The sequence below is a fragment of the Aotus nancymaae genome, unplaced genomic scaffold (genome assembly GCF_030222135.1).
Source record: "Aotus nancymaae isolate 86718 unplaced genomic scaffold, 86718_ANA_hifiasm-v0.15.2.pri h1tg000011l, whole genome shotgun sequence".
NCBI lineage: Eukaryota > Metazoa > Chordata > Mammalia > Primates > Aotidae > Aotus > Aotus nancymaae.
Window position 1 is genome coordinate 20,324,878 of NW_026988422.1, and position 25,944 is coordinate 20,350,821.

The 25,944-nt window shown below is 40.1% G+C and overlaps 1 protein-coding gene across 1 annotated transcript; it reads left to right on the plus strand.

Annotated features, from left to right (window-relative positions):
* The first annotated feature begins 85 nt into the window (after positions 1-85).
* POGLUT1 (protein O-glucosyltransferase 1) lies at positions 86-24,414 on the plus strand. The gene is made up of 11 exons (XM_012463949.2): positions 86-201; positions 908-998; positions 2,409-2,552; positions 8,357-8,492; positions 10,964-11,085; positions 15,259-15,318; positions 16,770-16,869; positions 18,501-18,559; positions 20,069-20,236; positions 21,011-21,067; positions 21,519-24,414. The coding sequence occupies exons 1-11, from the start codon at positions 120-122 to the stop codon at positions 21,673-21,675; spliced, it is 1,176 nt and encodes a 391-aa protein (XP_012319372.1). The 5' UTR covers positions 86-119; the 3' UTR covers positions 21,676-24,414.
* The last annotated feature ends 1,530 nt before the right edge of the window (positions 24,415-25,944 follow it).

The window sequence follows — 25,944 nt, forward strand, 5'->3', positions numbered from 1 at the left end:
GTGGCCATCTTTGTGCGGGGCGACCTGCCGCCCACGTGCTGCGGCTCCCGGGCCATCTTTGTGCGGGGCCGCGCTTCCGCTGGCGCCGCAGCGGGGAATCTGCAGTAGGTCCGCCGGCGATGGAGTGGTGGGCGAGCTCGCCGCTTTGGCTCTGGCTGCTGTTCCTCCTGCCCCCAGCGCAGGGCCGCCAGAAGGAGTCAGGTGGGCCCCGGGCAGGGCTGACCCTCCCCTTGGCCTCAGGGGCTGGCCAGGGTCCCGAGGCGCTTCCCCGCGCGACTGGCACACGGGATGATGCTTGGAGCTTGGAGCTGGACAGAAGGCACCGGGGCGCCTTGCGGCGGAGAGTGAGGTTCCGGGGTCTCTGCCCCGCCCTGAACCCTGGAGAGTAACCCATCCCCCGGAATTCAGAATGACAAGGAGGAGAGGGAATTCCCCGTTCACTCGCAGGAAGTGTCGCCTGTGCTTGGCTACTCTGGACCTGCCTGAAACACTGGGCGGTCGGGGATGGGGGCGAATGTCGTGCGTGCACCCATGTGTGTATATGCGTTGCCAGAAGAGAAGAGGGGTTTAATTTCTGTAGCTTTTAACTGATCTCTTTGTGGAGTTCAATTTGATTAGTAGATAGTGAGAGTCCGCGTCACTATCCATAGCATTCTAAGGGTTGGGTATTAAGCTTGGGAATTTTCCAGTTTCTTAGACACCTGATACCCGGCTAGAGGAACAGACTTGACGTGAGCGCGGGAGTTACACACACAAAAATTCCTCCCTGGCGTTTTCTTTCCACCAGTAGGGATGGGAAGGGGATTTCTGAAAGCTTCAGTCTTCTGTCGCTTCTGCCTGTGTGCTGTTAGCAAATAAGAACGCTCAGGAGAATTTTTTAAACTCTCATTTACTTCACTTTTTGAAGGTTCAAAATGGAAAGTATTTATTGACCAAATTAACAGGTCTTTGGAGGATTATGAACCATGTTCAAGTCAAAACTGCAGCTGCTACCATGGGTGAGTTCTTTTCTTTGATGTGTCTTTGAGCGTTTAGTTGCTGTCATAGGAAGTATTCTAACATCTTTGAGAGATTTGGATGCAGAGGTCAGAAAGGCAAGGATGTTTTTGTATTTCTACGGAGAAGAAAAATGCTCTGGGATGGGAGAGGCTCAAGTGGTCTCAGCCTAACCACTGACTTGCTGTGGGATTCAGTGCATGTGTATCTGTTTTTCCCACTGGGCTGCAAGCTTCCTGAGGTTAGGGTCTGTGTCTTATTTGCTGTGTCTCCCTGGTACTGGCCCTCAGTAAGTGCTTGATAAATATTGTTGAAGAAATAAACCCATCTATCGTTGAATATAGTCCTAAATTTCCTAATGGTTATCTTTAGGGAGTGCACATCAGGCTGGGCATGGTGGCTCATGCCTGTAATTCCAGCACTTTGAAAGGCTAAGGCAGGTGGATCACCTGAGGTCAAGAGTTTGAGACTAGCCTGGCCAATATGGTGAAACCCATCTCTACTAAAAATACAAAAATTAGCTGGGCATGGTTGTATGCACCTGTAATCCCAGCTACTCAAGAGGCTGAGGCAGAAGAAGTGCTTGAACCTGGGAGGCAGAGGTTACAGTAAGCTGAGATCGCACCACTGCACTCCAGCCTGGGCAACAGAGTGAGACTCCATCTCAGAAATAAATAAATAAATAAATAAATAAATAAATAAATAAGAGAATGCACATCAGGGCCGGGATGTGGTATGGTAGAAAAATAACTCTGAAAGCAGACTTGGGTGTTAGTGCTGGTACTCCCACTGGTTACCCCTATGCCAAGCCACTTCACTACTCTGGGTCTCAGATTCTTCATCAGCTAAATAACAGGGTCTTTTAAGCTCCTCATTATGTTATTTTGACTCCTCAAAAAATCCCCTGGATGCTTATGATACTTGTTGAAAACTTACTGTGCACTCAACTTAAAAAAGAATACAAAATAGTGTAATAGTGCTGTCAGGCTACCAGAGTAAGGGGGTGTAGGGGAGAGTGCAGACCAGACAGACCAGAACAAGAGAGTCAGTGCTAGACTGTAAGGCATAAACTTCACTTCCTGTGGGATTGGGAGAAGGAGATGCCAGTAGGACTGAAGTGACTAGAAGGACACAGGTGTGGTATGAGTAGCGAAAGAAGAATACAGAACTGGCAAGGGAGGGGCAATCTAGATGGAGGGAGAAAGAAGAGACATTGACCCACTTTTTACTTTTTGTTGCTTTATTGTCTTTGATGTTTCAGATTACCTACAGGGCTTCTAGGGAAGAGCTGCTCATTCTCACCCTCAATTGTTTCCTTCTGCTTACTGTGTTCTCTAATATGAAACCTAAATGCACTTAGGAAGTAGGTGGAATGGTTCCTGCTTTCCTTGATGACTCCCTTTCTTTCCCAGTGTCATTGAAGAAGATCTAACTCCTTTCCGAGGAGGTATCTCCAGGAAGATGATGGCAGAGGTGGTCAGACGGAAACTAGGGACCCACTATCAGATCATTAAGAACAGACTATACCGGGAAAATGACTGCATGTTCCCCTCAAGGTAAGAGTTATGAGGTAGATATATCTTCTGACTTTATTACATAGAGGCTTACTTGATACCCTTTTATAGAGGAGCCAGTTCAGGGAACTAACAAGCAAATCCCTCCTCACATTTCAGGGGGACTGCAAAATAGTGACGAGCTCTTCTCCTTGCCTGGGGATTTTTCCTGTGAGCTCCTCTCAAAGCCTGTCTCCTCTGTGAGGCTTGGCTCATCACTGGTTGTACTGTTGGTGGCTCTGCCTCTTCTGCTCCTTCCCTGGGATATAGTGGCTGCAGGACACAGTCTGATGAGGCTTAGCAGGCCTAGAAGGAGGGAGCTGGGCTGAAGGAGGAGAAAGAATTGGTTGAATGTCTGTCATGGGCCAGTATAGTTCTAGATGCTGAATATTCAAGGAGAGGTGGTAGAGTCAAGAGGAGTAACTAGATGGGATGTGGTGGCTCACACCTGTGATCCCAGCACTTTGTGGTGGATTGCTTGAGCCCAGGACTTTGAGACCATCCTGGATTATGGCAAAACCCTGTCTCTACAAAAAATAGAAAAATTAGCAAGGTGTGGTGGTACACACCTATCATCCCAGCTACTTGGGAGACTGAGGCAGGAGGATTGCCTGAGCCCAAGAGACAGAGACTGTATGTAGTGAGCCAAGATCGCACCACTGCACTCCAGCCTAGACGACAGAGTGAGATCCTGTCTTAAAAAGGGGAAAAAAATAAAAGAGGAGTAACTAGTGCTGCAGTTTATACTAGCCAGGACTTCAGGTGTGAGAGCTGAGGTACCATGTCAGTGGGCTGAAGGCAGGGTGGTAGGCAGAGACGGTCATGGGCTGAGCGTGGAGGTTGGGTTTAGGCATCATTGCACACATAAAAAGATAAACCTTATTTCTGGATTTTTTTTAACTCAAATCTTTATAAAATTATAAGATACAAAACTCAGAGGGCATAATATTCGCCTAATCTAAGACCATCTTTCTAAACAACCCCTATTCTGTCATTAAAAGTAAAATAAATGTGCAGAGTTGGAAAAGAAATGCATCAATTTGTACATAAAGATTTATAGTATTTGTATTTAATAAAAATTTTGATATAATTTAATATTTTCTTTATAAATATATAAACAAGAAAACAGTCTGGGCACGGTGGCTTGTGCCACCATCCCAGCACTTTGGGAAGTCAAGGCAGGCAGATCACTTAAGCTCAGGAGTTCAAGACCAGCCTGGACAACATGGTGAAACCTCATCTCTACAAAAAATACAAACATTAACTGAGTGTGGTGGCATGTGTCTGTAGTCCCAGCTACTTGGGAGGCTGAAGTGAGTGGATCACCTGAGCACAGGAGGTTGAGGCTGCAGTGAGCCCAAGCCATGATTATGCCACTGTGCTCCAGCCTGGGTGACAGAGTGAGACTTGTCTCAAAGAAATTAAAAAAAAAAAAAGAACAACAAAAAAGAAAGATTATTTAATATCCCACAACCCTGAGGAAATCACTTACCCTGTGGCTATCAGATATCGGGGAAATAAGGTTGTAGTAGAAAAAATGATTAAGGTATTTTAAACAGACATTTGTTTCATTATTTGGGACTCAATAATAGAGACTTTAAATATAAATTTTGAGTCTAGGGGAATTTTTAATTTCCAAAAATGAGAAATAAAATAAGAGTATAAACATGTTGGACTTTGAAAGCTTACCCAATGTTTAATAGTTTGCTGAACAATTGGCATATGAAATTGAATACTTTCAAAGTTTCTGAAAGGCACAATTCTCTTCTTCCCGAGCTCAGAGCATTTTGATCAGAATTGTGAGCTTAAAAATGTTCTGAAGGGAGCACAGGACCTTTCATTAGCAATAAAGTAATATGTATTTCCATTGACACTGAAAATTCCCTATCCTAGCTACACATATAACTAAGGAAAACAGAGAGGGACAAAATACAAATAGAATACAGCATTCGAAAACACAGTCCTTAATGAAATGCACACAGTTGTATGGTATCTCAAAGATTTCCACCTAGCTAGAAATATATTTCTAGGTCTAGATACTTTTAATTCATCCAGTTTCAGAAACCTGTGTGACACTTTAAAAATTCAGCTTCAAATAAAATATAAATTCCATATTTCAAGGAGGAGCAGAGGAACCAAAGTTTTAATTAATGATAGAGACAAGTCATTTCAAAGATGACAAGTAATGGTATTTTTTAAATAACAGTTTTAGTGTGGTTAACATAAATTACATATAAAGTATATAATGTAAATGTTCTCACAACAAAAAATAGTATGTGAGGATATGTGAATTAGCTTGATATACTCATTCCACAGTGCAAACAGATCAAAACATTACATTATATCCTGTAAATATATACAATTATTATTTATCAATTAAAAATAAAAAATACAGTGTACACTGATAAGTCCTCATATATGTTTATACCAAGATAATGACCTTTCCATCTCAACCAAAAGGTTCCTTGTGCCTCTTTGCATTCACTCTCTCCTGTGTCTCCCTGTCTGCCTTCCCTCTCCACGTCCCACCTTCAGGCAGCCGCTAACTGCTTTCTCAAATTATAGATTATTTTCTAGAGTTTTCTATAAATGGAATCATGAGACAGTACTATTTTAAAAGTTAAATGTGGCCGGGCATTGTGGCTCACACCTGTAATCCCAGCACTTTGGGAGGTAAAGAAGGGTGGATCACCTGAGGTCAGGAGTTTGAGACCAGCCTGACCAACATGATGAAACCCTGTCTCTACTAAAAAGACACAAAAAAATTAGCCAGGCATGGTGGCAGGCACCTGTAATCCCAGCTACTTGGGAGGCTGAGGCAGGAGAATCACTTGAAACCGGGAGGCGGAGGTTACAGTGAGCTGAGATCACGCCATTACACTCCATCCTGGGCAACAAGAAAGAATAATTTCCATCTCAAAAAAAATGAATAAATAAAATAATATTAAAAGCCAAATGTGAAAGAAATGAGTGTTTTAGCTGTAATGTTTAAATTGTACTTCAACTTTGAAAAAGACTTTTTAACTAGTTTTTTTTTCTTTTAGTGTCAAAGAGTATTACATGCACTTTGAATATGTAAAATATCCAAATATTTTACCATCTATTTGATGGTAATATCTGTTTTATCAATTAATATCTATTTTACCATGTGTTAAAATATTTGGATAACTCCAAAAGACATTCAGTGAAAAGGAAGTTTCTCTTCCACCTCCGACCCTCAGACCTCTAGTTCCTGAGACTTTCAAAAGACAATTCGAATTATGTGTCTTGTATATTCTTCTAGAAATAGTCTATCCATATATAAGCATCTAGACTCATCAACAAACTAGAACATGCTCTATCTTCTGTTCTGCACTTAGATTTCTTTTCCATTTAACAGTAGATTTTGAGATGGTTCCATACAAGTCCATAGAGAATGCCTCACTCTTTTGTGGCTGCATAATAGTTTATTATATGGATTTCTTCATTCAGCCCTCTGTTAGTGGACATTTAGATAATCCCTCACCACATCATTTTGCTTTTTGGATAATGCAAGCAATACTGCAGTGAACATCCTTGTTACCATCAACACTCATGTAAATATATATGTAGGCTAAATTCTTAGAAGTATAATAACTAGGCCAATTAATGTCATTTTTAAATCTTGATAAACAGGCTGGGTGTGGTGGCTCATGCCTGTAATGCCAGCACTTTGGGAGGCCAAGGTGGGTAGATCACCTGAGGTCAGGAGTTTGAGACCATCCTGGCCAACATGGTGAAACCTCATCTCTACTAAAAATACAAAAATTAGCTGGGTATGGTGGCGCGTGTGGGGAAGGTTGCAATGAGCCGTGATCATGCCATTGCACTCCAGCCTGGGCCACAGAGTGAGACTCTGTCTCAAAAAAAAAAAACAAATTGATAAACAGACGGGGCACATTGGCTGTCACCTGTAATCCCAGCACTTTGGGAGACTGAGGTGGGAGGATCACTTGAGCCCAAGAGTTCAAGATCAACATAGCAAGACTCTGTCTTTACATACACACACACACACACACACACACACACACACGCTAGGTGTGATGGCACACAGTTGTAGTCCCAGCTATTCAGGAGGCCGAGGTGAGAAGACTGCTTGAGCCTAGGAGTTTGAGACTACAGTGAGCCATGATCATGCCACTGCACACTCTGGCCTGTGTGGCAGAGCAAGAGAGACCCTGACTCAAAAATGAAAAGGAGAAATCTTGGTAAAGAGAAGCAAATTGTCCTACAAAGAGGCCAACCACTTCCACAATCCTTATATCACGTGCTGTGAATAGATCTCACACCCTCACCAACACTGTGCACTATCAGACTTTTTGATCTTTGCCAATCTGATTGGTAAAATTGGTATCTAGTATCATTGATATTTCTTTTTTTTTTTTTTTGAGATGGAGTCTTGCTCTGTCACCATGCTGGAGTGCAGTGGTGCGATTTTGGCTCACTGCAACATCTGCCTCCCGGGTTCAAGCGATTCTCCTGCCTCAGCCTCCTGAGTAGCTGGTACTACAGGTGTGCACCACCACACCCAGCTAATTTTTGTATTTTTTTTTTTTTTTGAGACGGAGTTTCGCTCTTGTTACCCAGGCTGGAGTGCAATGGCGCAATCTCGGCTCACTGCAACCTCCGTCTCCTGGGTTCAGGCAATTCTCCTGCCTCAGCATCCTGAGTAGCTGGGATTACAGGCACGCACCACCATGCCCAGCTAATTTTTTGTATTTTTAGTAGAGACGGGGTTTCACCATGTTGACCAGGATGGTCTCGATATCCTTACCTCGTGATCTGCCCACCTTGGCCTCCCAAAGTGCCAAGATAATATTTCTTTATTAATAATACAGTTGAACATCTTTTCCTATGTTTGTGAACCGTTGATAATTTTTGCAGTTATATCTCTATATATAAAACCATTTTTTTTTTTTTTTTTTTTTTGCTAGGGCATCTCACTACATTGCCTACTATATCACTATGTTACTATGTTGCTGGTCTAGAACTTTTGGGCTCAAAGAACCCTCCTGCCTAAGCTTCCCAAGTAGTAAAACATTATTTTAAATCAGTCATTTCTATGCTGCCAGAAAATTTTGATCAAGCCTTTGAATGCTGCCCCTAGCATAGTGCTGGTCAGGACCTCAAAGGATGAGGCAGAAACAAGCTAAACTGTCAGTGTATCTTCTTTTTCTTTCAAGAAAGCCTCTGAGGATTTCTAGGGAATCTAGTCAGAAAGCTATGTTACAGTATTTACGATTATGTATATAACAGTTTTTCTGGCTTGCAGAACTGATTTTGATAGTGTTCTTTATTCAGGTTGAAGGTAATGAAAGGTTTTCTATTTGTTCTCATAAACTAGGAGACTGAATTATAATGGAAATAAAAATGGTGTCTTTGTGAGAAGCAAAGCCAAAGGAACACAGTTAGAAAATTTGCTATTTCAGCTGCTACAAGAGTTTGTATCTTGTCTGCTAATTAAACTATATCATATAAGGGAAATTAAAAAAAGGAACTGGAATGAATAAAGTGGTAGAAGTAGCAATAGTATTCCCTTCAAAACTATGATGATTTATTTGGAAAATTTTATTAAGTATTGTAAGCTGGAGCAGCTTAACTAGGAGTGAACTTGCACAATATAAAAAATCAGAATAGCCCCTCTAAAAGCATTGCTTTCAGAAGACTTTGCAATAGGCTGATGATTTGGAACACTGCCTTGTCTTACTTTAAAATGTGAATGGTACCTCACCTTGTCCTAGAGCCTGCAGTCACTGCTCTGCTGAATTTATGGTATCTCTGATTGACAGGTGTAGTGGTGTTGAGCACTTTATTTTGGAAGTGATCAGGCGTCTCCCTGACATGGAGATGGTGATCAATGTACGAGATTATCCTCAGGTTCCTAAATGGATGGAACCTGCCATCCCAGTCTTCTCCTTCAGTAAGGTAAGTACAGGGAGAGCCACAAGGGGGAATGGAGGGTGGTCCTCTAGGATATGAGCATGAAATCATTGTCCTGTGATATAGTTTGATGGGTAATGGTAAGGATGAGGACTGAGGTCCAGAAATGGGTCTGTGTCTCTGTCAGCATCACAGTGATTGAGCAAAAGAGGAGATGGAGTTGAGAACCGGTAAGTCATATAAGATTGGTTGAGTATCTTTAAGACTAGGGATGGAGGCTAGGGTGTGAGAGGCCTGAGAAACCTACAGGAATTAGAGGTGGGACTCAAAGAGCCTATAGAGCATAGAAGGAAAGGGTCCAAGAAAACTTGGAGTTAGAGAATACCTTCATTCAAAAAATGTTTTTTGAGCTACTACTGTGTATATAGTCAGCCATAGTGCTGGGTATCATCTGTTCCATCTGTCACCATATTCCAGGGGCCCAGCATGGCTAAAAGTGAACGTAAAGGTGCTCGATAACTCCACACAGGTTGTGTGCAAACATTGCATAGGAAGGATAGGCCTGAGATAGCCTAGAGGCTATGCAAGGGGGTGATCTTCTAAACTCATCGTGGAAGACTGAAGTAGCTAGGACACACCTGTGGGCTTGGGGAATTGGGGGCAAGGAATATCTTGTCAGTGCCTCAGGTTCATGTAAATGTTGTATTGGCAGGGATGGGCATTGGTTCCCCAGAAACAAGGAAAGCATTCAGGGGCGGGGTGGAGAGGCTGGAAGAGAGTGAATGGAAGATTCTATGGGGTAAGAGTAAATTGAGGAAAACCCTATGGAATTTGGGAAAATGAACACTATCTCTGATTTGGTTTATCCAAAGCACAGGGACCTTTCAGCCCCACTTCTTCTTTATAACAGTTTACTTTCTCCCTAGACTTGTTTTATTTCCTGTTGCAAGTGGGCAGAGGCCACATTTGTGCTGCATTTCCCGTGGTCTAGCCTCATTCTCAAAAGTGCTTGGTTCCATTGTTTGTTGTGAAACTCACCCAGAAACACAGATAGAGGCTTCCATGTAAGTCAATAGGGACTTCGTGTTTGGTATCTATCTATTGTTTCTGTGGATAATAGAGTATGACCATAGGTCTACTAACTTTCTGTTCGTCTTTACTTCTCGCCTGTTTTTTAAATCAGTGACTTCTAATTTCCAAGGGAGGGTTTTACTCTGTCAACTTTATAGTTAATTGTGCAGCTTCTGTTGAATAGCTGTCATGTTTAAGGTGCTTGATGAATCATATCATTTTTTACATATTTGAGAGAAAGTAAACAGCATATTGCACATGTATTTCCAGTGGAAGAAACAGTAGAGTTACAGGTTTATCAGTGGCCAAATTTTTAACAGAAGTAACTATAAAAAGGAACAAATGGTTTCAAACTTCTTTTTTTTTTGAGACAGAGTCTCTCTCTATCACCCAGGCTGGAGTGCAGTGGCACAATCTCAGCTCACTGCAATGTCCGTCCCCTGGGTTCAAGCAATTCTGTGCCTCAGCCTCCCGAGTAGCTGGGACTACGGCGCCTGCCACTATGCCCAGCTAATTTCTTTTGTGTATTTTTTAGTAGAAACAGGGTTTCATCATGTCGGTCAGGCTGGTCTCATCAGGTGATCCGCCCACCTCGGCCTCCCAAAGTGCTGGGATTATAGGCAATGAGCCACTGTGCCAGGCCTCAAACTTCTTTCAAAAGATATGTGATAACATCCCTTCCTCTCATTCTGCTCATCCATACTTCTGACCCTGATCAATGAATAACCAACCAATGTGAGCCCACAGGATGAGATAACACTAGCTAATATTTATCAAGTACATACAATGTGCCAGATACTGTTCTGAGATTTATCAACTAATTTAATATTCAAAATAAGCCTTTTAGGTAGATTGTATTATTGATATTATTGTTTCCCCCATTGCAATGATAAGGAAGCTGAGGTATAGAACCATTAAGTAACCATTAAGTAACTTGCTAGAGCTGTAAAGAGGTGGAGTCAGCAATGATCTGCCTCTAGAGCCCACAGTCTTAACCATTGCACTGTATTTCTTGGCTCTTACTCTCAAAAAAAAAAACACCCCACTGGGAAATAACCAGAAACTGGTAAGACAGTGTAAACTCTAAGTGTAAGAGTTAAAAAATGAGAGAGCTCTGTGATTATTCAGAGTTGGGAATATTGTTTCCTTAAATTGAAAACCTTAACAGTATACATCTTCTAGAAAAACAGAATGTGGGGAAACCGAAAAAGTTGACCTTTAATTTGTGATTCTAAATTCTAGACTTCAGTGAGCCCATGACTTTTAATCCATGATCACTTTTGCCTTTTAATGTCTACAGGCTAGACTTTGCAGAATAGGGAAAATATATCTTTGGCAATATGACACTAAACCAAGGCTGTCCAGATCCTGTGGCATGATTGCAGTTGCCTCTTTTCACTCTGTTCCAAGACTGACTTAGAACGACCTGTCTGTTTTTGTTGAAGACATCAGAGTACCATGATATCATGTATCCTGCTTGGACATTTTGGGAAGGGGGACCTGCTGTTTGGCCAATTTATCCTACAGGCCTTGGACGGTGGGACCTCTTCAGAGAAGATCTGGTAAGGTAGGTCCTTTAAAGAGATTTTATTTTTCCTCTTTCTGGGTTTTCTTGAAATAAGCCATAGAATATAATTATTTACTTTTGAATGACTAATTTTTAAGTTAAAAATTAAAGACAGCAAACTGTAGCATAAACAATTTGGTATGTGTCTAAAAATATTTACATATCCATAGAAAAGGACAGAATAATCTATCCTAAATTATCAGCAATGCCTCTCTGGGAGGGATTATCAGAGACTTGTTTTCTATTTTAAATTTTTCTATATTTAAGATTCTTTAAATAAAAGTGAATTACTTTCATAATAAGAAAAAAATGAATGACTGTGTCATAGGGGAGGATAGAAAATTATTTGGAAGAACATAAACATACTTGGCAATTGAGAGCTAAGTACTTTAGGCAGGGCTGAAGGAGCATAAATGTCCCATAAGCATCAAGTACAAGCTTATTCCAGATTCTCTCTGATTCATGACTGAGACATGCCTTGGCCTGTTGACTCCATCCTGCTATCATTTCAGAATTTAGATTGTGTAGCTCATCCAAGCTATAGGTATTTCTTACCTAGCTACATTTTACATGATGATTCAAACAACTTTGGTGCTCAATTAAAGAACTTCCAGAAACACAGTCATTATAGGTCTTCCCTCAGGTATAAGGAAAGCAAATAATTCAACCTTGTTCCCATAAATACCCATCACATCTACTAAGTGTGGCTGAAAATTCAAAGAGGTAAGGGAATGTTCCCTTCCTGAAGAAACATACAGGGCTGCAGTCCTCAGTGGCAGGTAGAGCCCTTTGTTAGAAAACAAACTTCTCCAGTGGGTATAATTTGGAAAATTTTTAAAATAACAACTTACTCTCAGATTTTACAGAACTGGAACTGGAAATTGTCTTTGTCCAGCCCTTTATTTCGGGGATAAGGGAATGAAGGCCCAGAAAGGTTTAGTGACCTGGTCAAGGTCAGAAGCAAATCCAGGCCTGAAGTTCCGGTTTTCAAGTGCATTATCCAGCTTACTTTACCACTTAATATTCCTTGTGTTTTCCTGACATTGAGACTGTCACTTCTTGTTCATTTTGGGGTTTTGAACATAATTTTCAGAGAGCGGGGAGAAAGGGTGCGGTTTTTGTTTGTTGGTTGTTTTTTGAAATTTTTTGTGGAGATAAGGTCTTGCTATGTTTCCTAGGCTGATCTCAAACTCCTGGGCTCAAGTGATCCTCCCGCCTTGGCCTCCCAAAGTGCCAGGATTACAGGCATGAGCCACCACACTCAGCTGAAAAAAAGGTTTTAAATTTTTTTTCCCTAAGTTATTCTTGGCCTTAGTTTTCTAATCCTTTTTTTTGAATTTCCCTCAGGTGCTTGTAAATACCCTTTTCACATGCTTCTTTTTGTAGCTCTTTTCCCACCTGCCATGCAGCTGCCTTGTTTTTAAAATATTCAAAAACATTTTTACTGACTATGAAACCTATATATGCTCATAAAATTTTACAATTATATATAACTTAGGCAACTTTCCCCCCAACTTATTGGTATATATAAGTAATCTTTCCATGTCAGTACATATGAAACAGTCACATGAATTTATTTATTTATATAATATTTATTTGTTTAAGAGGCAGGATCTCACTATGTTGCCCAGGCCGGACTCAAACTCCTGGGGTCAGGTGTTATCCAGTTACTCCACTGTGTAGTTATTTATAACATTTCCCCCTTGTAAACTAGTAAGCAATTTTTAGGCAGATAGAATGTTTTAAGGTCTAATCTTATATGAATACTTTTTTCTTTTGATACCTTCCCATTTTATTCAATTGTATTTATTCATGGTTATAGAATTGCAAATTTTTTTTGGAATCCTCCATTTAGAATCTCTAGTGATGTTCATTTGTTACCTTGAAAATTTAATAATCTGCTTGTTTATCTGTGTTGATGTTTGCCTGCCACTTTTCATTCTATTTTTCTAATATTTTGGGAGTTTGTGCCCACTGACTTATATTTCACTCTGTAGGAAAATTCATTGTTCTCTACAGATTTAAAGATTTCATTTGCTGCTGTCAGAGAGGGTTTAAAAAAGAGGGCTGGGGTAGCACCAGGCTTGGTGGCCACTGTTAGCACTTGCCTGGAGAAACAAGTCCTAGCCTAGGTCTTTTGAGGGATGATGGGTAGGTTAGGATAATGGAAGAGAGAGAAAACAGTGATACACAATTTGGGTCTGTGTATATTAAACACAACTTTCCCAGGGACCAAGGAAATAGAAGTAACTTTGAGTATAAATTGATACATTTTTTGTTAGGTAGTTTGACAATATGTATCAACATTGGAAATGTATACTGTGTATCCTTTGACCCAGCTGTTTCACATCTAGAATGTAAGGAATTAATTAGACAAGTGTGCAAAGATGTGTGTACAAGGATGTTTACTACCATGTTGTTTCTTAGAGCAGAAAGTTGGACAATACCTAAAAGCCAATCAATAAAGGATGAAGTAAATCATAATGTGACTATAAAATGGAATTTTTGCAGTGAGTCTTTGCCAGAGATTATAAAATGGAATATCGTGCATGAATGGAAAGGCAGTGTAGGGTTAAAAAACTCTGGGTTCAAATCCTGGCTCTTATCAGCTGCATAACTCTGGGCAAATTGCCTAACCTCTGAAGGACCTCATTCGTAAAACAGGGATGATAAAACCTACCTCTTAAAGAGTGAGAATGATTTGATATATATAAAGCACTTAGAACAATGTCTGTAACATAGTAAAGTGCTATATGGACGTTGGCTGTTATTATTATTTATATTTCCTATTAAGAATGTTACCTAATGGTATGTATGGTATGACCTCTGTTACGTGGAGCAAAGTTTCTCAGTGCTGCTGATATTTGGGGCTGGATAATTCTTTGTCATGGGAACTGTCTACTGTAGGATTGTTTAGCAGCATCTCTGATCTTTACCCACTAAATGCCAGTAGCAGTCCCCTAGTAGTAACAATGTCTACAGACATGGCCAAATAGCCCCTGCGTGGGAGGGAGAGGCAAAATTACCCCCAGTTGAAAGCTATTAATATGAAGAAATGATTGCAAGGAAATTCTTGGCTAAAATGTTATATTGTTACCTGTGGACAGGGAGATTCCAGATGATTTTTTACTTTTATCTTTATGCTTTTTTATGAGAACTTCGCACGAGGAGCATGGAACATTTTCCACTAAAAATACAACAACAAAAATCCAGTGCTATAGTGTTTCTGTTTGGGGAGGAAGAAGTATGGGGGAAAATGAAATCGTTCTGGCCTTAGACTGTAGAATCAGGTAAAGGTGATCCAGCCAGAAAGGGCCAGAGGATGAGCCAGGTTGGCTGAGGGTAGAGGTCTGAGGGCCTGGAAAATACTGAGCAGCATTCTCAGTTGAGTGAAAATGAGCAGTGTGACATTATATGTGTCTGAAAAGGACCTATGCCTAGAAAGTTTATATCCTAAGTTTCACCATTACTGTAATACAGCCCACCAATCCCTCATTAACTTCAGTTCAGCCTTCCCCTCCTTTTGCAGAGGAAGATGCTGGGCAGACTTCTGTGCAGGGAGGGTTTATACAAAGAAAGTTAAGAATGATGCATCTGTGAGCTAGCACTTTCAGCAAGGAAGGCTGGTCATAGTAATGTGTACTGAAGCCTGAGTTTCAAGGACTTCATCTTTATACACCACTTTGTCCAGCTTTAAGAATACCAGGGTGCTTTCCAAATATCAGACTATATCTGATGACACTTCCCACCTATGGAAAACATAAAATCAGAGAGTGATTTCCCTTTCGTTTAATTTCTGATGCCTTTTTTTTTTCAGTTCTGTTCACATAGTTAATTTCATCAATAGCACCCTACTTAAAGTATAGAGGAAATCCACATTTGCCAAATTATAAATAGACCTAATCGTGACCTTTAGGGTTTGGGGGCTTTTCTTTCAATGTTGTTAACTTGTTAATGGGGAGTAGATTGTAGATATAACTGGGTAGCACCTCCAGAGCAATGAAATGATAGCAAAAGGAAACAAAGTGTCTTTTAGGGATTTTTCTTTTGAGTAGCTTTGATCAGACTTATTTAGAAATATAAAGCTCAGAAATAATCTCCAGAAATGGTTAAAGCGCATTCTTATATAGTTGAAAAAGATATATTGAAACTAATTAAATTCTGTATTCTTAGGTCAGCAGCACAATGGCCATGGAAAAAGAAAAACTCTACAGCATATTTCCGAGGATCGAGGTGAGTTATTTTTTGACATTTTACAAAGATATTCTTCCAAGTAATGTAGAATGTAAGTAACCGTGAGGGTATGACAAACTCTGTAGTTCAAAGGGAAAGCTAAGATAACCAAGAAAGAAATGTGGAATCCCAATTTTAGATTTGAGAATAATTCAAATTATTTGACCAAATTGCCATTGATTGAGTTGATCTTCAAAGAAGTAAAGTTCATCCATTTCAGTCCTCTAACAGATATTTTACATAGTGTCACAAGTGTGTCTGGCATTGATTGTGTGATGTCAAACAGAACAGATGGGTGTCTTACAGTCCCTAGGAGTAGCTTATGATCAGTTTCTGGGAGTAGCTTATGATCATGCCACGGTCACTCTGTTGGTTAATGCAGAGCAGTACTCATCACATCTCTTGACTGCCTTTTTTATCAGACCATGCAGCTGCCATATAGTCGTTAGGAGCACAGACTGAGACTGCTGAAAATGAAGACGAGAGCAGGGAGGAAAGAGAAGAGAAACATGGCAAAGGTAGTGGGAGGCCCCTGTGTTGTTCAGCTCCATATTCCCAGTGCCAAGAACAGTTCCTGGCATGTAGATATGCAATAAATATCTGTGGAACAGATGAATAGAAAAGACTGCAAAGGGAGAAGGGTTTTGTAGTTTTAGCAAGTGAGTCGTTACCAGAGATTATACTCTCTCTTCATCCTCCTCTTCATTTGGCAGATAGACTTTAGGATGTAAATGGATTAACCAGCCACTATGTCCTGTTTCTTACTAACTTCTCTGATTCTTAAATCTTGAGGTCACAGATTAACTTGAGGATCATGTCTGGACTTCAAGAGTTTTAGGAAATTATGTGGGGATACATACATTTTTCTGGAAAGGAGAGGGGGTTGGTTCATAGTTCTGAACAGATTATCAAGGAAGCCATGGTGTCTCACATGTCAAGACCCTCTGCTACTTGGAAAATCGCTAGAAATTTTTCCACATATAGTCATCAGGTTTTTAAGCCCTTTAGTTTTTGTGCATTTTTTAAAAATTAAATATTATATTGGACGGTACAGAACATACATAAAAGTCATGTAGCTGTTTTAGTGAGTGTGACTACCTAGTCTCACAGTTATGAGCACCAGTGATTATAGAAGCTACATGAACTTTCCTAAAAGGAAAATCATTCCCTGGGATTTGACTATAGTGACCCGAACAACATACCCTTTAAGACCAAATGCAAGCAAAGAAGAGCCAAGCACTCTCCAACCCTAAAGGTAGAGAGGGGACTAGCTCTGAATGACCTAGATGCTGCAGTACTCAGTATCCCCTTCCTCTGCTGTCTCGGCACCAGTGAATTGTCCATTTGTGCAGAGGCATTCCATAGGGTCCTAGTTTCGCTCATCTTTTAAGGATTGGGAACAGTATTCTAATATAGGCCACACAGTTTTATGTCACGTGTTTCTTTTATAGGACAAGTCCAGAACGAGATCCTCTCATTCTTCTGTCTCGGAAAAATCCGAAACTTGTTGATGCAGAATACACCAAAAACCAGGCCTGGAAATCTATGAAAGTAATCACCAGTCATCTGACTAGAACTACAGCAGTGAACATTTTCACTCAAAGAACATTGCCACCTGAGTAGAATTTGAGATTAGGTTTCCTCTCAGTGGTGAGGTGAATGTAGAGAAAGTTCCAGCATTAGCATATATGTAAATTCTCCTTTTTCAAACTTACATTGCTTTTCTGGCCATATTATGACTAGTATATTACACTACTTTGAAGGTTTAAACCAGGGGTCACAAACTTTTCCCAGAAAGGGCCACATAGTAAATATTGTAGGTTTTGCAGGTCGTATGGTCTCTGTTGTAGTTGCTAACAGCAGTATGAAAGCAGCCATAGGCAGTTTGTAAATGAATGAGCCTGGCAGTGTTCTTAAAAAAACTTTATTTATGGGCAGTAAAATTTGAATTTCATGTAATTTTAAGTTGTCATAAAATATTTTTCTTTTGCCTTTTTTTAACCATTTGCAGTGTAAAAATTTCTTGGTTGGTGACAAAAACAAGAAGTGGGTCAGATTTGGCCTGTGGGTTGTAGTTTGCCAACCCCTGGTTTAAATCAATGGTCTCAACCCTGGCTGTGCAATACAACCAGAATGAATGAGGATCTCTGGGGATGGTGTCCAGGAATCTTCATTTCTTTAAAATTTTTCAAGTGATTCTAAGGTGAAGCCAGACATGGGACCCATGGTTTACAGTCCACTCTCTCCTCTTAACTCTATGGCTTTTTGCCTTAATCAAAGAAATTAAAGTCCTAAATTTCCTCATATTAAATTTCCATATACTATATGAGGATGCTATGAGAAAAAGCTTTAGACTTCCTGGGAGAAAACTAAGCAAATCTGAGGTGCATGTATTATTTCATACAGTTTTAATCAGACAGAAGCAAGTGAGCTTAAGAAACTGTTATAAATAATAAAAATATGAAAAATGTATTCATTCAGAACACAGGTTGTTAGCATCTACTGTGGGAGGCTACAGAAGCAAACAAAACTTGTTCCCTCATCAAGGAGTCTACCATCTGCTAAGGTGGATGGATTGTACATGGGGATCAAACTCAGATGTCCCCAGGGGCCAGCAGGCGATGTCAAGGGGTGAACAAGAGAGAGTACTAACAGTTCCAAATGTTAATAAGAGCCCAGTTTGCCAGATCTTCCTTTTTATTCTCCAAGAAAGTTTGGAAATCTGGATTTTTGCAAGAAGTATCCTACCACCTATAAATGTTGGCAATTTTGACTTTTTAAAAAATACTTTGTATGCCCAGCAAAATTTGAGCATGGGCTATATACATCCCTAAGGCCATCAGCCAGCACTTGGGACCTTCTCTGCATATATAAGTTACACAAAGGGAAGTGTGCTGCAGGCTGTGATGTCTGAATTCAAAGGAGAGCAACATGGCTTTAGGTGAACTTAAACTCTAAAATCAGACCAGGCCCTGGATAAAACCCTGGCTCATCTATTTAGAGCCACATTTTGAGCCTTGGCTTCTGCATTTATATAATGGAAATAATAATGTCTCCTGTGTATATTGATTATCAAGCTTAAATGAGGTAATGCTGATGAAATGTTTAACAATGCTTGCTGCGCAATGATCACCAATAAATGCTGTTGCTGCTAATACTAATAATGTCCTTTCCAATTAAAGGATACCTTAGGAAAGCCTGCTGCTAAGGATGTCCATCTTGTGGATCACTGCAAATACAAGTAAGATTTCCAGGACTCCTGACTCTCTTTGTTTCCATATTGCTTTTGAAATAGCTTCACTTTGGGTGAGAAGTTTAATATAAAGGCCCAGCTGCGGTGTAAGAAATTTGCACTAATTCATTTCACTGGCTTTTCCTGAGGGCCTATGTGCACTGACCCGAGTTCTGCAGGGACTGTAGAGAAGAATGGAACATGGTTCCTGCTTCCAGACAGCTGAGTGCTAGTAATCACAGTAATGGAATTACCTCTCCATATGTCCCACCCACCCAATAGTTGAAGTTAGAATAAATATTTCTCTAATTAATAAATATTAGAATTATTATCCCGGTATGGTGGCATGCTCCTGTAGTCTTAGCTACTCGGAAGGCTGAGGTAGGAGGATCCTTTGAGCCCAAGAGTTCAAAACCAGCCTGGGCTACATAGTGAGATCCTGTCTCTAAGAGAAATAAAATAAAATTCTGGGACTAAGAATTAGATGAACAGGTAAAACCAGGTCTAGAGGAGGACAGTGGTGGTGGGGGTGACTCAGAGATAAGAGTGCCAGTGACACACAGAGTAGCAACCACATGATAAAAGCAACTCTGCTTGGAGACAGGAGCATGCACAAGAAATGCTGAGAAGACAGCTTCCCCCGACCCCCATGGGCATTTCTTTGAAAATTGATTAGGTTTTCATCATTCTCCTCTGCGTATCAGAGGTTCCCAACCCCTGAGCCATGGTACTGGTCTGTTAGGCACCAGGCAAGCGAGCATTACTGCCTGAGCTCTGCCTTCTGTCAGATCAGCCTTGGCATTAGATTCTCATAGGAGCACAAACCATATTGTGAACTGCGCATGCAAGGGATCTAGGTTGCGTGCGCCTTATGAGAATCTAACTAATGCTTGATGATCTGAGGTGCAACAGTTTCATCCAAAACCATCTCCCCACACTGCTCATCCATGGAAAAAATGTCTCCCATGAAACTGGTTGGGGACCACTACTCTATACTTCAAGAGAAGAAGGTGATGTCCAGGAAGCAGTGGAGACCTTTGACCAGATGGAGTACACTAGAGGAAAAATAAGGCTTTGGGAGGCTATGACTAGCTAGAGACATTAGGCCTAGAAAGGCTTGTGAAATTTTTTTCACTCTTAATATTTTATGTTTACCATTGAACATTTATTTTCTCAAATATGTTCCCATCTACAACAAGCTGTCATTTTCTTCTGAGCCCTGTATCCACTCTACCTAGCACCCAGCTCCTGACCCTATCTAGATCTGTCTAGAGAAAATATCCCCTATTTTTCCTCACTCTGACATTCCCAGAGCAATCTGTAGTCCTAGCCCTGGTAAAGCAAGGAATTGATAGAAACCCGTTAGGAACATACTAATGTGTCCTTGAAAACTCAAAATGGAAAGAGAATGGAGAGGAATCATAAAAGGAAAGAAGGGGAGGAGAGAATAAGCATAAAAGGTCGTATTTGTGGCAGCAGACATACAGTATCAAATGTATTTTGTTCTTTTTTCCCCAGGTATCTGTTTAATTTTCGGGGTGTAGCTGCAAGTTTCCGGTTTAAACATCTCTTCCTGTGTGGTTCACTTGTTTTCCATGTTGGTGATGAGTGGCTAGAGTTCTTCTATCCACAACTGAAGCCATGGGTTCACTATATCCCAGTCAAAACAGATCTCTCCAATGTCCAGTAAGCAGTTATCCCCCAATGAAGACTTTCTAAAGACCCTTGCAATCTGCTTTAAAAAATTCAGTAACTATGTAAATACCTTAAAACCAGTCATGTAAGACATTTAGTCCTATGATTTTTTTTCCATTGAAAGCTTTTTTTCCCCCTTGGTTTGCACATATAGTATGGCATTATTATCCAAGTAGGCTATAAGTGGAATTTAATTTGAAAAAGTGCTTTAATACTGGTTTCAAATGAAACATTCAGACAAAATGAAGTGAAAAACCTCTAATCTCTCGAAGACTAAAGATAGGGATATTCAATCTTATTATATTGTCAAAAGGATTTTCAGATACAGCATGAGAATTGACTCAAGTGAAGCTTAGGCAAATTTCCTGTCATGATGGGAGGAGCTAGAAAGAGGTAGAGAGAAGGGCCAGAAATGTGAACCCACTTCACTCTTCTGGTGCCCAGAGCAAGAATTTGGAGACAAGGATGGAAATTATATTTCACTGTTTATATATACATATATAGTGAAATATATATATAGAGAGAGTAACTTCTGTATTTTCTCAAATATGCCCCAAATCTACAATAGGCTGCCTTTAATCAGTACGTGAGCTTTTTTTGTTATTATTTTGTTCTTGAGAGGACCCTGATATCTTTGCTTTAAAGAAATAACCCACCATCCACATATCTAAAATTATCCATAGACCTCAATCTATATGGTCTTTCTGACTTCATGCTAATGAAGTTAGTCTATATTTCAGATTCTAATAATTCTTTTCATTTTAGAGAGCTGTTACAATTTGTAAAAGCAAATGATGATGTAGCTCAAGAGATTGCTGAAAGGTGAGTTCTGTTCATTTTCCCTTTTCCACTTCATCATCCCCATTATGCCCTAGCTAAAGTTATCTGAATATTGTTACCATGGTGATATCTGTATTTCATCCTCATTATATGGAGATAATTCAGAACTAAAGCTGTCCTAGGGGAAAACATATACACATGCCTACATATGTCAAGCTTTATAGGGGTAGACTGAAACCTTTGAGGTAAACATGTACTTTTTATGAACATTGGCTGTTTGTATGCTTCTTTTAAAGAAAAAAGATGTTAAGTTCTATTGCTACATGCATGTATGTGGATATGATTGCCAGAGGGTTGGTTCTTGAGGCTCAAATGAATTAATTTATATAAAGTACTCTGAATAGTGCTTGGCACAAGGTAAGCACTCAAATGTAGACTGTTATTATTATTAAATTTTGTGCTTTAACATCTTCTTGTTAAATCTTGTCTCTAGGGGAAGCCAGTTTATTAGGAACCACTTGCAGATGGATGACATCACCTGTTACTGGGAGAACCTCTTGTCTGAATACTCTAAATTCTTGTCTTACAATGTAACAAGAAGGAAAGGTTATGATCAGATTATTCCCAAAATGTTGAAAACTGAACTATAGTAGTCATCATAGGACCACAGTCCTCTCTGTGGCAACAGATCTCAGATATCCTACGGTGAGAAGCTTACCATAAGCTGGGCACCCATACCTTGAATACCTGTTACCAAGCCAAATACCTGGTTTTCCTTATCATGCTGCACTCAGAGCAATTCTTGAGAAAGATTTAAAATGTGTCTAATACACTGATATGAAGCAGTTCAACTTTTTGGATGAATAAGGACCAGAAATCATGAGATGTGGATTTTGAACGCAACTCTACCTTTCATTTTCTTAAGACCAATCACTGCTTGTGCCTCAGGTCATCCATGTGTGTGTGTCCATCACTGTGAAATTGACTGTGTCCATATGATGATGCCCTTTGTCCCATTATTTGGAGCAGAAAATTCGTCATTTGGAAGTAGTACAACTCATTGCTGAAATTGTGAAATTATTCTAGGCATGATTCTCTGTCGCTTTATTTTAATGTAGGAAAAACCCTATGGGGTTTATGAAAAATACTTGGGGATCATTCTCTGAACCATCTAAGGAAGCGGTAGCCATGCCATGCAATGATGTATTAGTTCTCTTTTGTAAAAGCATAAACTCTGTTACTCAGGAGGTTTCTATAATGCCACAGAAAGAGGCCAATTGCATGAGTAATTATTGCAATTGGATTTCAGGTTCCCTTTTTGTGCCTTCATGCCCTACTTCTTAATGTCTCTCTAAAGAAAAAAAAGGACAAAAGCCTCTTAATAAATTTTGGAAGTATTCCTCATTCTTTAATAGAACTATATATAGAGCAGCAGCTCTTCCTCACCCTTTGCACACCTTTAATATTTTTCCTTCTTAAATTGGCCACAGCAGGGGTCATTCACACTCTGTCTTGCAGGAACCACAAGGAGTCTTCGTATGTAAACGTGCCATTCAGTTGGTAGTTTAGAGCGTTCAACTTCAAATATAAAGATGTTTGTTGTAGTACAAATCCATGTTGGAGTGACTCCTTTTTCTTTTTTTTTTTTTTTTTTTTTGAGACGGAGTTTCGCTCTTGTTGCCCAGGCTGGAGTGCAATGGCGCGATCTCGGCTCACCGCAACCTCCGCCTCCTAGGTTCAGGCAATTCTCCTGCCTCAGCCTCCTGAGTAGCTGGGATTACAGGCACGCGCCACCATGCCCAGCTAATTTTTTGTATTTTTAGTAGAGATGGGGTTTCACCATGTTGACCAGGATGGTCTCGATCTCTTGACCTCGTGATCCACCCGCCTCGGCCTCCCTAAGTGCTGGGATTACAGGCGTGAGCCACCGCCCGTAATTCATTTTTTTAAAAAGACATTTTGGGTAGTAGTTTAAACTCTCTAACATAGTAAAAAATGAAGAAAAATGTTGAGATTAAAACTCTGGAGTCTGATGACTTAGAACTATCCTTGACTCTTAGACCCAACCTTTCCACAGAGAAATCACTTCTCTTCCTTTGCCTCTTAAGAACTATTTGGTTTGGGTAGTAGTTTAAACTCTCTAACATAGTAAAAAATGAAGAAAAATGTTGAGATTAAAACTCTGGAGTCTGATGACTTAGAACTATCCTTGACTCTTAGACCCAACCTTTCCACAGAGAAATCACTTCTCTTCCTTTGCCTCTTAAGAACTATTTGGTATTAACTAGTTTCAGAATTAGTAAATGTGCGATTCGGTCACATAAAATCAGACATTCCATTTCTCAGCAATGTATTTGGCTTTTTAAACTTCTTTCCACAAAATTTTAAGTCTAATGACCTTTTTAGAGAAGTTGAACATCCCTGGTAAGATCATTTCACGGAATAAGTAGATGTTTAAAGTTGGATTTTTTTTTTCCGAGTTTTAGCAATGCAAAGGGACCATGTCCTTAGGTGCTATGAGTCTAGCAATAGGCAGTCCAGATTTCTGAGCTGTACTATGGTTTTGCCAGATCACTATGAGGTCCTACTAGGTGTAATCATTCTGTGTTTTAATTTCCTCTCATTAAAATAGAAACAAAATTTGCTATCTTTTAGATTAGGAGCTGAAGATTCATTTCCCTGGGAATGTTTCCCATTTAGCTTCAAGTTGCAGCTCAAACATCACCTTCTTTCTGACTCCTTTCATTCATTCCTCAAGGCAGTTAGGGGTTACCATAGTACTTCGCTTATGCCTGTATTATATGCCATCACTGTAATTGCTTGACTGTTTCTCCTACTGTTCCGTGAGCTTATTAACACGTGAGAATCTAGTTTTACTCATCTTGATGTCTCCATGATCCAGCACAGTGCCTCACATAAAGTAGATCCCAAAGAACTGTTGGGTGGGTGGACAGATGGAGGAATGGAGACAGTTGGCTTAACGAGATCCTATATACCGATTGTTATTGGCTCCAAAGGACAATTAGATAAGACTGTAAGAACTGGATCCATGTAAATCCTCACCTGTCCTTTGAAGAACCAATAAGGGCATCTTTGTCTTTAAATATAACAAATGTTATTCAGATTTTGTACTTGTCTGTTTACCTCAGTGTAGATGATATGAGGATGGTGTGTAACTATGTAAAATGTTTGTTTTTGAAAATAATTCGTTTCCCCACAACTTTTGAAGGTTTTATTTGTTGTCATTATTATACTAATTCAGTCCCAAACTTACCCTTTCCTTTTGAGAGGGCTAATGGCCATGCTTTTCATCAAGAAAAGAATAGTTTATTTGAATGAAACAGTATACTTGGATAACTGTTAAATAAAGAAAAAATGCTTTTTCTTTATTTATTTTGGGAGTGTTATCTATGTGCTGTCAGTGACTCACCTTATTCTAGTATATCCAGTCAGATTTTCCTAGTTGTCAAGAACAGAAACTGCCTCTAGCTAGTTTAAGCAAAGTAACTTACTAGAAGGATATGAGAGCATCTTGTGGAATCGAAACAAATTTCATAGTGGTTAGAAGGACAGAAGCAAGGGCACCTCCAGGAATCTCAGCAATCATTTTGACCATTTCCAGGGTGCTGCTATAATGTAGTTCCATTGCCTATTAGGCTCTGTCTCAGCCCAAAATTCCCAAGAGCAAAAAATTTAATGGGCTCATTTGAGTCACCTCCAAGAGCTTCCTACACTTAACCTGTACACTGACTACAAACAAGAGTATAAACAGGCCAGACACCATGGCTTACACCTGTAATCACAGCTCTTTAGGAGGCCGAGACAGAAGGATCACTTGCGCCCAGGAGTTCAAGAACAGCCTGGGCAATATGGTGAGACCTTGGCTCTACAGAAAAAAAAAAAAAAAAGAGGCAGGAGGATAGCTTGAGCTCAGGATGTTGAGGCTGCAATGAGCCATGATCACGCCACTGCACTCCCACCTGGGCAATGGGAGTGAGACCCTGTTTCAAAAAAAAGTAAGCACAGATACACAAAAGTCTATCTTTACATGCATCTAAAGATGCCCTCTCTTAGGATAATCTTACTGCATCCAGAGGTAAGGTGCTGTGGATGGAACAGAGAGTTACAAGTCACTCATTTAATACTTAGCAGATACTTCTTAAGCATCTACTATGCACAGAGACAAGGAAAGTTTACAAGAGGCTCCCTAACAAGGGGCTGTGTTGTTGAGATGATAAACAATATGAGAGGTATCACACATACGTGGAAGGTGATTAAGGCAACAGGAGTGCCGATTATTCATGAAGACAATGTGGATCTGGAGTTTAGAGAAAAGAAGAAACTTCCAACTGGAGCAGATGGGAAACTTTGTGGAGGTAAAAATTAATTTACACCACAAAGGATGAGTAAATGAAATGGTCTTTGGAGTCCTCAAAATTCATTCTCTCTACCTGTGGGAAATGTATGTAATGTAACAAAATGTAAAATACGTAGCAAGGGCAGTACTTGGTGAACCTGGCAGGAAAGGGAACCTGCTAACCCCTGGGGAAAAAATTCACTATGAGGGAAGAAACTATTGGGTTCTATAAACAGAATTCAGCGACAAGGGCTAAAGGTAGAAGAATGGTGTTCCAAGCAGTATGGTGATTGCACTGAAATCCTTCCCTACTGGCAAACACAAGTCCTGGGGATAAGCCAACCATGTGTGAAACAGTCCATTAAACCCCGTAACACCTTCTGCCTTAGACCAAGCTTGTCCAACCCATGGCTTACGAGCTGCAGGTGGCCAAGGAAAGCGTTGAATGTGGCCCAACACAAATTTGCAAACATTCTTAAAACATGAGATGTATGCATGAACTTTTTTTTTTAGCTCATTAGTTACATTTAGTTTTATGTGTGGCCCAAGATAATTTCCATTT

Excerpts from the sequence above, each read along its gene's own strand:
- POGLUT1 (XM_012463949.2), top strand. The coding sequence starts at position 120 with ATGGAGTGGTGGGCGAGCTCGCCGCTTTGGCTCTGGCTGCTGTTCCTC. Across the intron at positions 16,870-18,500 it reads AGGCCTGGAAATCTATGAAA|GATACCTTAGGAAAGCCTGC; the intron begins GTAATCACCAGT and ends TTCCAATTAAAG. Across the intron at positions 20,237-21,010 it reads ACAGATCTCTCCAATGTCCA|AGAGCTGTTACAATTTGTAA; the intron begins GTAAGCAGTTAT and ends TTTTCATTTTAG.